Genomic DNA, 13,348 nt, shown 5'->3' with positions numbered 1-13,348 from the left:
GGGGATATAACGCCCTTGTGACTAGTCCCCGTGCTCATTAGCATAGGATAAAATATCTTTAGAAATACTTTTTCTAAAGATCTCTTTATCTATATTAGTGTATACAGGGACGGTTAGGCAGGGATTAGCAATATACACCCAGAACTGCTCGTGGTACTGGGTGCATATTGCACCTGACAGGTTCACTTTAAGCTGAGTTTATGTTTATACTGTTGCTGAAGAGTTTCATGATTGCATTTGCCAAAAATAGTGTACATTCCGGCATACATCAGGCCAGTATGTATTAAAGCAACACCTAATGGTTTACCCCATCTTTGGTGATTTACGTGATTGTATGGCTTACAGTGGCATAAACTGAACACATGGTGCAAACAGAGTGTAAACAAAAAACCTAAGGTTAGAAGAATAAGACTGGACAGGGGCTCATGAGAATACCAATATTTACCTGTATATTTATCCATTGCAAGCCATATTTTAAACCTTGCCGTATTTTGTATTTTTTGGCACATACAGTCCCTGACAGAAGTTCTGTCGCTTATCCATGTTATGTAAATAAAAGCTTATAACCTGACTTTAAATTCATCCATTGGTTTCATAAATTACTCTTTGGAAAGCTGAAACCCTCCCAAATTTGGTTTAGGTTATGAAAATAAAGTTGTTGCAAAGCTGAAATATTGATTTAATGAACACAGAAAGGTCAGAGTTTGGCAAGACAAAAGTTTTGTCGCCCACAAAAAATAATGTGAAATTCAAACAAGTAATTAACTTCTAATACAAAGATATGTTGCATAACATTGGTGAATGAAGTTGTGGTGCTGTTAGAGCCATATTTAATATTTTGTGCGACTTCCATGAGCTTGAAGGACTGCATCCATGCAGTTCAACAATGATTCATAGAATTTAATCAGGAATAGCAAATAATGCAGTCTTACATGCCTCCCAGAGTTCATCTAGTTTCTTTGGATTTGTCTTCCAAGCTTCCTCTTTCAGTCACTAGAAATAAAGATAGCGCTATGAGAAGCACCCGTGGCACAATTTAATTATAGTATAATGAAAACTTCTCACCTGATTAGGTTGTGCGCCCTCGCACAACCTCGGTGATGATCATGTAAATCCTCTAGAGGATAAGGGGTTGTCTCGGCTGGTGTTATCCGATGTTAGGCTGAGTATCCTGGGGAGATGATTGCTCCTGGTTCCTAGGTTCACAGACTCATGAGATCCTGGAACTGATTGCGGCCGTTTGTCTTCCCTCAAGGTATTTGGAATGATTAGATCTTTTACTATCAGCAGCTTTAGAACCGGAATCCCATAAGGGAGTGAAAGTATATGGAGAATAGATGAAGCCGGTCTTTTTAAGCGCTAGTAATAGATCTATTAACTCAGGTTATCTTTGTGAATAAATTATGCTTTATTTGTGACAGTCTAAGTCAGATAAAATAAAGCTCTTGTTAACACTATGCGTTTCAGCAGGATTATACTGCTTTCCTCAGCAGTATAATCCTGCTGAAACGCATAGTGTTAACAAGAGCTTTATTTTATCTGACTTAGACTGTCACAAATAAAGCATAATTTATTCACAAAGATAACCTGAGTTAATAGATCTATTACTAGCGCTTAAAAAGACCGGCTTCATCTATTCTCCATAAGCTTCCTCTTTCAGCCTACCCCAAACATGCTCAATGATGTTCATGTCTGGTGACTGGACTGGACAGTCCTTGAGCACCTTGATCTTCTTTGCCAGGAGGAACTTTGTTGTATTTGTTGTAGAGAAGGATATATGAGATGGAGCACCAACCTGCTGCAGAATTTGACCCCTTTTATGATTGGGAATGTAAAAGGTAGCTAATACTTCTTGATATTTTAGGCTATTGCTATTGCCTTCCACCTTGCAAATGTTTCGCACACCCCCATACTGAATGTAACCCCAGATCATGATCTTTCCACCACCAAACTTAACTGTGTTCTGGATCCATACGGGCTCCAGTAGGTCTCCTGAAGTATTTGTGGCGGCTGTGGTGTAATTCAACTGAAGATTCATCAGAGAAATCCACCTTCTGCCACTTTTCCAGCGTCCATCTGTTTAGCAGGCTGTGGGACTTGGCAAATGCCACACTTTTTTTAATTGCCTTTTGTTTAGTGCTGGCTTCTAGGCACTGATTCGACCATGGAGGCCATTTCGAGACATAATCCTACAAACTGTTCTAGTTGACACAGGGACTTGAGGTGACCAGGCCTTTTGGAGCTCTGCTGCAGTGGAAGAGGGGCTGGCTTTGCCTTTTCTAACCAACAAACATTCCTCCTGAGCAATTGTCTTTGCGGGGTCTGCTGGACCTGGGCTTGTCAAAAATATCTCCAGTCTCTTCAAATCTTTTTTTAATTCTTTGTACTTGACGCCGAGACACATTAAAGGTGCCAGCCACCTCTGCAGTGGATCTGGTCTTCAGCCTCTTGATAATCAACGTTTTGGTCTCAGGGTGAATTTTTGCATGTTGTCAGAGGTCAAGTTGCAGTTCAACTGAAGATCTGGGGTGCTGGGTTTCTTTTTAAACACACCCACTAATTTACCAATCATTTAGTGAGCACAGGTGAGGATGTAAACTAGGCTTGGTTGCATTATATGACAAGGCGACAACTTTTGTCTTGCCAAAATCTGACCTTTTTGTGTTCATTATATGATCAATATTTCAGCTTTGCAGCAACTTTATTTTCATAACCTAAACCAAATTTGGGAGGGTTTCAGCTTTCAAAAAAGTAATTTATGAAACCAAAGGATGAATTTAAAGTCAGGTTATAAGCTTTTATTTACATAACATCGATAAGCTACAGAACTTCTGTCAAGGAGTGTATAAGGGATTAATTCCGTAGAAGAATTTTTCTTGTCTTAAGATCAATTTGCCAAAAAAATTTAAGAGAATACAAACATGTTTTTATACCACTATGGGCATGTACCTGAGTCTAGAGTCCTTGAAGGTGTCCAAGTATTTTGGGTAGTTCCAGGTTATCTTCTCCCCTTTACATCTCAGCTCCATGCTGTGACTTGCTGATAGGGTGAGCATAGCCGGGGGCTTCTGATACCGACCCTTGTCCATTACTTGTGTCATAATAGACTGCGCCTTTGAGATGGGCTCTGTGGATTCCTTCAGCTTTGTAATTTTTGGTTTTAGCTTCTTTATTGCAGGTTTAATTTTATTTTCTGCAGGCTCTTTTGGACGTTTCCCTTTACCAGCTGGTTGGCCAAAAACTAGGAAAGAAACCCAGAAACATTAAAGAGGTTTCTCATTAACACAGAAACTGTTAATTAATACAACACTACATGCATTTCTTCCCCAGCAAAGTCTATGAGATTTTAGTTGAGCTGCATACATTGCTTTTTTTTTGTGCTGCAGTTTTGTGGTAACCACAAAACTGCAGTATGTCAATTCTTTTTGCGTTTTTCACTAGTGATGGGAAAACTCACAAATACCCGGGGTCAACGGGGCAATTGATCCCTGGTATATGGCCTGACGCCAGTCCCCATATAAGTCTATAGGGACCAGAAGCCGGTGCAAAGCCGGTGCAAAGGGGTATGAGCAAGCGTTTCATACTCGAGTCACTGGCGTGGCTGTATGCTCCCATGGTGGCTCATTCCCTTTTAGGGCTGCTGATTACTTTCATTGCATATGCACTGCTTCCCCTGCCCACCGGTGTCTGTGATTGGTTGCAGTCAGACACGCCCCCACGCTGAGTGACAGCGTGTGTGATGCTTCCAATCACAGAATCTGGTGGGCGGGTCTTTATCGTACACTAAAATAAAGAAATTCAAAAAAATTGACGTAGGGTCCCCTCATATTATGCGACCCAGGCCCTCCAGCAATTTATATACTCCCCAGCTATGTCTGTGCCCCCATTGATATGTGCCTCCCAGTGATGTATGTGCCTCCCAGTGATGTATGTTCCCTCCAGTGATGTATGAGCCCCACAGTGATCTATGAGCCCCACAGTGATGCATGTGCCCCACAGTGATGTATGTACCCCACAGTGATGTATGTGCCCCACAGTAATGTATGTTCTCCACAGTGATGTATGTGCTTCACAGTGATGTCTGTGCTCCCAGTGATACATATACACCAGTGATGTCTTTGCCTCCAGTGATGCATATACCCCCCAGTGATTTCTGTGTCCCAAGTGATGTCTGTGCCAAGCAGAGATGTACAAACCATGGAAGGAAGAAAAGGGTTAATCTCCTGTGCCGTCAAACCAGTGCAGATTATGTAGATAAAATATGATTTAATGGTCAACGCGTTTCAAAGCCCTCAGAGGCTTCCTCATCAGGACAATCATACAGATAAGCAGTATAAAGGTATATATATATATATATATATATATACCTTTATACTGCTTACCTGTATGATTGTCCTGATGAGGAAGCCTCTGAGGGCTTTGAAACGTGTTGACCATTAAATCAAATTTTATCTACATAGTACAAATGTACATATGGGAAGTATATATGTGTGTATATATGTGTATATATATATATATATATATATATATATATATATATATATATAGATAGATATATATAGTCTAATAAACGAGGGGGAGGGTGTTTACAATTGAATGAGAAAAAAAGGGATAACAAAGATCAAATAACATGTTGCAGAAAAAAAATACAAATTTGTTAATAATTCTCATATTTTATCTACATCATCTGGACTGATTTGGCAGCCCAGGAGATTAACCCTTTTCTTCCATCCATTGTTTGTATCTCCACATGGGTTCTGCAGCAGCTTTCAGACATTTTATGGTGGTTGTGACTTGCACAACTGCACAAGCTGAGCCTCTCTGAGTTGTTTCTCCTTTAATTTTAATTGGATAAGACCCTATTTTGTGCAATTTCTCTTTCCAGCTCCTATTTATTATTAAAGCAGTGATGTATGTCCTCCCCAGTGATTCCTGTCTCCCTAGTTATGTCTGTGCACCCTATTGATGTATGTGCCCTACAGCCATGTCTATGCCCCCATTTCCCTAGTGATGTCTACTCCTCCCAGCCCTCCCCAGTGATGTATATGCTTTCAACCTCTCCTGTGATGTCTATGCCTCCAGCCTCCTCACTGATGTATTTTCCGGCAAGCCCTTCCCTGTGATGTACATGCCTCAGCATATCATAGTTTCATAGTTTTAAGGTTGAAGGGAGACTCTAAGGCGGGCTTTGCACGTTGCGACATCGGTAACAATGTGTTACCGATGCTGCAGCGATAGTCCCGCCCCCGTCGCACGTGTGATATCTAGTGAAAGCTGCCGTATCGATTATTATCGCTACGGCAGCTTTACACGCACATACCTGCCGTGCGACGTCCCTCTGGCCGGCGACCTGCCTCCTTCCTTAGGGGGCGGGTCGTGCGGCGTCACAGTGACGTCACACGGCAGGCGGCCAATTGAAGCGGAGGGGCGGAGATGAGCAGGATGTAAACATCCCGCCCACCTCCGTCCTTCTCATTGCTGCCGGCAGCAGGTAAGGTGAAGTTCCTCGCTCCTGCGGCTTCACACACAGCGATGAGTGCTGCCGCAGGAGCGAGGAACAACATTGTACCTGTCGCTGCACCGGCATTATGGAAATGTCGGAGGCTGCAGCGATGATACGATAACGACGCTTTTGCGCTCGTTCATCGTATCAAAAAGGTTTTACACGTTGCGATATCGACTGCGACGCCGGATGTGCGTCACTTTCGATTTGACCCCATCGACATCGCACGTGCAATATCGCAACGTGCAAAGCCGCCCTTAGTCCATCTAGTTCAACCCGTAGCCTAACATGTTGATCCAGAGGAAGGCAAAAAAACCCCAATGTGTCAAATAAGCTCCAATGCGGAAAAAAATTCCTTCCTGACTCCACATACAGCAATCAGACTAGTTCCCTGGATCAACACCCTGTCATAAAATCTAATATACATAACTGCTAATATTACATTTTTCAAGAAAGGCGTCCAGGCTCTGCTTAAATGTTAGTAGTGAATCACTCATTACAACACCATGCGGCAGAGAGTTCCATAGTCTCACTGCTCGTACAGTAAAGAATCCTCGTCTGTGGTTATGATTAAACCTTCTTTCCTCGAGACGTAGCGGATGCTCCTGTGTTCCAGTCGCAGGCCTAGGTGTAAAGAGATCTTTGGAAAGGTCTCTGTACTGTCCCCTCATATGTTTATACATTGTGATTAGATCCCCCCTAAGCCTTTGTTTTTCCAAACTAAATAACCCCAAGTTTAATAACCTGTCTTGGTATTGCAGCCCACCCATTCCTCTAATAATCTTGGTTGCTCTTCTATCTACCTGTAAGATTATGCTATTTATAACCTTCTATACTTTTGCTATCAAGAAAAGCATCCATTCCTCTCTTAAATTCATTCAGTGAGTTGGCCATCACCACTTCCTCAGGAAGAGAGTTCCAGAGCCTCACTGCTCTTACCGTGAAGAACCCTCTTCTATGCTGATGTAGGAATTTTCTTTCCTCCAATCGAAGAGAATGCCCCCTTGTTCTTGTCATAGTCCTTGGTACAAACAGATCATGGGAGAGATCTCTATATGGCCCTCTGATATATTTGTACATATTTATTAGGTCTCCCCTAAGTCTTCTCTTTTCTAGAGTCAGTCAGGTAACTCACGGCCACCGCTGGATCCAGCGGTGGCCGCGGGTAACCTCAGTGACAGCAGCTGATCGCGCTACTCATCTCATTAGCTGCGTGGAGGTAACCGGAGCGGCGGTGTCTTCTGCTGCTCCTGTCACCTGCATGCAGCAGAGCTGGATGCGACGCTGGAGGTCCGTGGATTACGTCGGACATGGAGGGTTTGTCGGGGTTAATAAATTGGTAATGAGGGAATTTGTTTGTGTTTTTTATTTATAATAAAGGATTTTTCGGGTGTGTGTGTGTTTTTTTACTGTCACTTACAGATTAATCATGGAAGGTATCTCGTGGAGACGCCTGACATGATTAATCTAGGACTTATTGGCAGCTATGGGCTGCCAATAACTCCTTATTACCCCGATTTGCCAACGCACCAGGGTAAATCGGGAAGAGCCGGGTACAGCCCCAGAACTGTCGCATATAATGTATGCGGCAATTCTGGGCGGCTGCTGACTGATATTGTTAGGGTGGGGGGCTCCCCATAACGTGGAGCTCCCCATCCTGAGAATACCAGCCTTCAGCCGTATGGCTTTATCTGGCTGGTATTAAAATGGGGGGACCGCACGCCGTTTTTTTTTAATTATTTATTTATTTATTTCACTGCACAGTATAGACACGCCCACCGGCTGCTGTGATTGGGTGCAGTGAGACAGCTGTCACTCAGCGTGGTGGGCGTGTGTGACTGCAACCAATCACAGGCGCCGGTGGGGAGAGAAAGCAGGGAATACGAGATTGTTTAATGAGCGGCCGGCTTTTTCAAATTAGAAAAAGCCGCCGGAGCAGTGTGAACGCCGTGCAGCGCCGGTGATCGGGGAACGGTGAGTATGAGAGAGGGGGGGACACTTCAGTCACTCGGGGGATTAGCGGTCACCGGTGAATCCTTCACAGGTGACCGCTAATCAGTACACGGCACAAAGACAGAGCCGCAGCATGACAATGAAGTCGGGTGAAGTTCACCCGAGTTCATTCTCATCCCGCTACTCTGTCTTCCGACATGTAGTAACGACATTTTGCATCACACACGTACATTTCACACGGACAACACACACACGTCAGTTATTTCACTCACGCACACACGGACATTCCACACGCACATACGGCTAGCATACGGGATACACACGCAGGCCACACATACCATAAAAACGGACCTAAAAAACGGAAAACGGACCCGAAAAACAACCCGTTTTACACGGACGTGGTTTTCATGGATGTGTGGCGGAGGCCTTACATAGTTTTGTATCATCTCCAAATACTGATATTTTACTCTGTAAACCATCCACCAGATCATTAATAAATATATTAAATAGTAGGGGGCCCAATACAGACCCCTGTGGCACCCCACTAGTAACCCTGGCCCAATCTGAGCATGCGCCATTAATAACCACTCTTTGTTTTCTACCACTAAGCCAGCTACCTATCCATCTACACACTTTTTCCCCGAGCCCAAGCTTTCTCATTTTACTTAGCAGTCTTTTATGTGGGACAGTGTGAAATGCATATTCATCTCCTGTGATGAATATGCTGCCAGCCTCTCCTGTGATGTATATGCCCCCAGCCTTTCCTATGATCTATATGCCCCCATCCTCTCCTATGATTTATATGCCCCAGCCCCTCCTGTGATGTATATAGTCCTTCCTCTCCTATGATGTATATGCCCCTAGCATCTCCTGTTATGTAGAGTGCCTTGCAAAAGTATTCGGCCCCCTTGAATTTTTCAACCTTTTCCCACATTTCAGGCTTCAAACATAAAGATAAATATTTTAATGTTATGGTGATGAATCAACAACAAGTGGGGCACAATTGTGAAGTTGAATGAAATTTATTGCTTATTTTAAACTTTTATAAAAAATAATAAACTGAAAATTGGGGCGTGCAATATTATTCAGCCCCTTTACTTTCAGTGCAGCAAGCTCACTCCAGAAGTTCATTGAGGATCTCTGAATGATCCAATGTTGTCCTAAATGATTTATGAAGATAAATATAATCCACCTGTGTGTAATCTAGTCTCCGTATAAATGCACCTGCTCTGTGATAGTCTCAGTGTTCTGTTTAAAGCACAGAGAGCATCATAAAGACCAAGGAACACAATAGGCAGGCCCATGATATTGTTGTGGAGAAGATTAAAGCCGGATTTGGTTAATATAAGATTTCCACAACTTTAAAAATCCCAAGAAGCACTGTGCAAGCGATCATATTGAAATGGAAGGAGTATCATACCACTTAAAATCTACCAAGACCCGGCCGACCCTCAAAAATTTCATCTCAAACAAGGAGAAGACTGATCAGAAATGCAGCCAAGAGGCCCATGATCACTCTGGATGAACTACAGAGATCTACAGCTGAGGTGGGAGAGTGTGTCCATAGGACAACAATCAGTCGTACACTGCACAAATCTGGCCTTTATGGAAGAGTGGCAAGAAGAAAGCCATTTCTCAAAGATATCAATAAAAAGTGTTGCTTAAAGTTTGCCACAAGCCACCTGGGAGACACACCAAACATGTGGAAGAAGGTGCTCTGGTCAGATGAAACCAAAATCAAACCTTTTGGGCATAATGCCAAACGATATGTTTGGCGTAAAAGCAACACAGCTCATCACCAGGGGCGTAACTACCGCGGTCGCAGCGGTCGCCATTGCGACTGGGCCCAGGAGGTCAGTGGCCCGGCGGCCGCCAGGCAGATTAGCAGCCAGCTCCTGTCAGTGAGAGAGGAGCTGCGCTGATCTGTCACACACCACGCGGCCGCTATATGACCCGGTGCCGCCACCGACACCGGGCCCCCCTGCCTGGTGTCAGCGGCAGCACCGGGGCCCCCTGCCTGGTGTCAGTGGCTGCGGCGGCTCCCCGCGCACAGTAATGATGCCGCGCTATGCATCATTCTCCCCCTGTGCCTGCGCGGTGACGTCACTTTCGTGCGACTGCTGTGCTGAGTGCACAGAGCCCAGGACAGGAGGACGCCGACCGCAGCACCGGGAGAACGAGAAGAGGGGAGGACGAGCAGCGGTGGAAGAGGAAAGCGGTGAGGACAGAGCAGTGGCTGGGGAACGAGGAGAGAGGTGAGGGCAGCAGCAGTGGAACGAGGAGACGTGAAGACTGAGCAGCAGTGGAAGGAAGAGCGAGGGTGAGTACTTGTTTTTTTTTTATCATAAATTAGTGAGTACACGGTGGCCAGAGGCTTGGGAAGGTTGCATTGTACATGCAGGTCTGGGGAGGCTGCATTATTATACATGGAGGCCTGGAGAGGCTGCATTATACATGGAGGCCTGGAGAGGCTGCATTATACATGGAGGCCTGGAGAGGCTGCATTATACATGGAGGTCTGGGGAGGCTGCATTATTATACATGGAGGCCTGGAGAGACTGCATTATACATGGAGGTCTGGGGAGGCTGCATTATTATACATGGAGGCCTGGAGAGGCTGCATTATACATGGAGGTCTGGGGAGGCTGCATTATTATACATGGAGGCCTGGAGAGGCTGCATTATACATGGAGGTCTGGGGAGGCTGCATTATTTTACATGGAGGCCTGGAGAGGCTGCATTATACATGGAGGCCTGGGGAGGCTGCATTATACATGAAGACCTGGAGAGGCTGGCTGCTATATTAAACATGGAGGCCTGGAGAGGCTGGCTGCTATATTATACCTGGAGGCGGCCTGGAGAGGCTGGCTGCTACATTATACATGGGGGCCTGGAGAGGCTGGCTGCTATATCATACATGGAGGCCTGGGGAGGCTGGCTGAATTACTATACATGGAGGCCTGGGGAGGCTGGCTGTATTACTATACATGGAGGCCTGGGGAAGCTGGATGCATTATTATACATGGAGAACTGGCGAGGCTGGCTGCATTACTATAGATGGAGGTCTGGGGAGGCTGGCTACATTTTTATACATGGAGGTCTGGGGAGGCTGGCTGCATTATTATACATGGAGGACTGGCTGCATTATTATACATGGAGGCCTGGGGAGGCTAGCTGCATTATTATACATGGAGGCCTGGGGAGGCTAGCTGCATTATTATACATGGAGGACTGGGGAGGCTGGCTGCATTATTATAGATGAAGGTCTGGAGAGGCTGGCTGCTATATTATAAATTCATGGAGGCCTGGGGAGGCTGGGTGCATTGTTATCTATAGAGGCCTGGAGAGGCTGGCTGATACATTATACATGGAGGCCTGGAGAGGCTAGCTGCATTATTATACAGGGAGGACTGGGGAGGCTGGCTGTATTATTATAGATGGAGGACTTGGGAGGCTGGCTGCATTATTATATATGGAGGTCTGGGGGGGCTGCATAATACAAAATTAAGGACACCTTATACATGGAATATAGGGGTGCATTATGCATGGAGGAGTATCGGGCTTCATAATACAATATGAAGTTTTATGGGGTGGCGTTATAATACATATAGGACTATGGGGGCTACATTATAATATATGGAGGACTATGGAGCCTACCTTATACATGTACTATGGGGGTGCATTATAAAACATTGGGGACTATGGTGCAGTATAATATATGGAGTACTATGGGGTGAATTATAATATATGGAGAACTATGAGCAATTCATTATAATAATTGGAGGGCTATGAGGGCTACTTTATACATGGAGGACTATAGGGCTGCATTATAATATATGGAGAACTATGGGGTGAATTATAATATATGGAGAACTATGGGGTGAATTATAATATATGGAGAACTATGGGGTGAATTATAATATATGAGAACTATGGGGTGAATTATAATACATGGAGAACTATAGGGTGAATTATATATATGGAGAACTATGGGGTGAATTATAATATATGGAGAACTATGAGCAATTCATTATAATAATTGGAGGGCTATGAGGGCTACTTTATACATGAAGGACTATAGGGCTGCATTATAATATATGGAGAACTATGGGGTGAATTATAATATATGGAGAACTATGGGGTGAATTATAATATATGGAGAACTATGGGGTGAATTATAATATATGGAGTACTATGGGGTGAATTATAATATATGGAGAACTATGGGGTGAATTATAATACATGGAGAGCTATAGGGTGAATTATATATATGGAGAACTATGGGGTGAATTATAATATATGGAGAACTATGGGGTGAATTATAATATATGGAGAACTATGGGGTGAATTACAATATATGGAGAACTATGGGGTGAATTATAATACATGGAGAACTATGAGAAAATCATGATAATAATTGAAGGGCTACTTTATACATGGAGGATTATGGGGGTGCATTATAATACATGGAGGACTATGGAAGTGTATTCTAATATATGAAGGGTTATGTGGGACCCTTTATACTATTTGGAAGGCTATGTGGGGGCCATTATTGAATTTGGAGAACTATGTACAAGGAGGGACAAAGATACAATCAGGGGATGGGAACGTTTTGTGCTGAGGGAAAAAGTCTCTTTCCCTCAGCACCAGCTTTCCCATGCTTTGCTTTACATCTTCTCTCAGCACCCAGCTTTCCCATGCTCTGATATGGGAAAGCTGGGTGCTGAGGGAAAGATGTATAGCAGAGCATGGGGAAGCTGGGTGCCGAGGACAAGATGGATATCAGAACATAGGAAAGCTGGGTGCTGATAGAGGGATCATGGGAAATCTGGGTGCTGTGGGTAAGAGCCAAGTGTCAGCATCATTATCCTATCCCCAAGTGTCGGTGTATGTGGAGGGGGGGCCCAGGTCTGAACTTTGCACCGGGGCCCATCAAACTCTAGTTACGCCACTGCTCATCACCGTGAGCACACCATCCCCACTGATAAACATGGTGGTGGCAGCATCATGGTTTGGGCCTGCTTTTCTTCAGCAGGGACAGGGAAGATGGTTAAAATTGATGGGAAGATGGATGGAGCCAAATACAGGACCATTCTTGAAGAAAACCTGTTGGAGTCTGCAAAAGACCTGAGACTGGGACAGAGATTTGTCTTTCAACAAGACAATGATCCCAAATATAAAGCAATATCTACAATGGAATTGTTCAAAATAAACGTATCCAAATGTTAGAATTCCCAAGTCACAGTCCAGATCTGAATCCAGTCGAGAATCTGTGGAAAGAGCTGAAAACTGCTGTTCACAAACGCTCTTCATCCAACCTCACTCAGCTCGAGCTATTTGCAAAGGAAGAATGGACAAGAATTTCAGTCTCTCGATGTGCAAAACTGATAGAGACATACCCCAAGCGACTTGCAGCTGTAATCACAGCAAAAGGTGGTGCTACAAAGTATTAACATAAAGGGGCTGAATAATATTGCACACCCAATGTTCAGTTTATTATTTTTTATAAAAGTTTAAAATAAGCACTACATTTCGTTCAACTTCACAATTGTGTCCCACTTGTTGATTCTTCACCATAAAATTTAAATTTTTATCTTTATGTTTGAAGCCTGAAATGTGGGAAAAGGTTAAAAATTTCAAGGGGGCCGATTACTTTCGCAACACACTGTATATGCCCTCAGGATCTCCTATGTGATGTATATACAGCAGTCCCAGCCAACACAAACTTGGAAAAGCAGTTGTGAGAAGCAACATAATCAATTTTGCCTAATATCACAGCAGCCACCACAGTAGGAGTGAGTTAATTAATTGTTTGACCAAACATAGCAGGGTCATTTTCAAGTTAATAATTTTGTGCGGCCCCGGAATGATGGTAGAAATTTCCAAATGGCC

At 44.0% G+C, this 13,348-nt stretch overlaps 1 protein-coding gene across 1 annotated transcript in view; it reads right to left on the bottom strand.

Moving 5' to 3' along the window:
- The window catches only part of PDGFRL (platelet derived growth factor receptor like), a 324,941-nt gene that overhangs the window by 230,016 nt on the left and 81,577 nt on the right, over positions 1 to 13,348 (bottom strand). Inside the window, exon 2 of the mRNA XM_075334434.1 lies at positions 2,950 to 3,241. Coding sequence (XP_075190549.1) covers positions 2,950 to 3,241 — 292 coding nt within the window. The remainder of the gene's footprint in view (positions 1 to 2,949; positions 3,242 to 13,348) is intronic.

Source organism: Anomaloglossus baeobatrachus, chromosome 1 (genome assembly GCF_048569485.1).
Source record: "Anomaloglossus baeobatrachus isolate aAnoBae1 chromosome 1, aAnoBae1.hap1, whole genome shotgun sequence".
NCBI classification, from domain to species: Eukaryota; Metazoa; Chordata; class Amphibia; order Anura; family Aromobatidae; genus Anomaloglossus; species Anomaloglossus baeobatrachus.
This window is presented reverse-complemented; position numbering and strand designations above follow the sequence as displayed.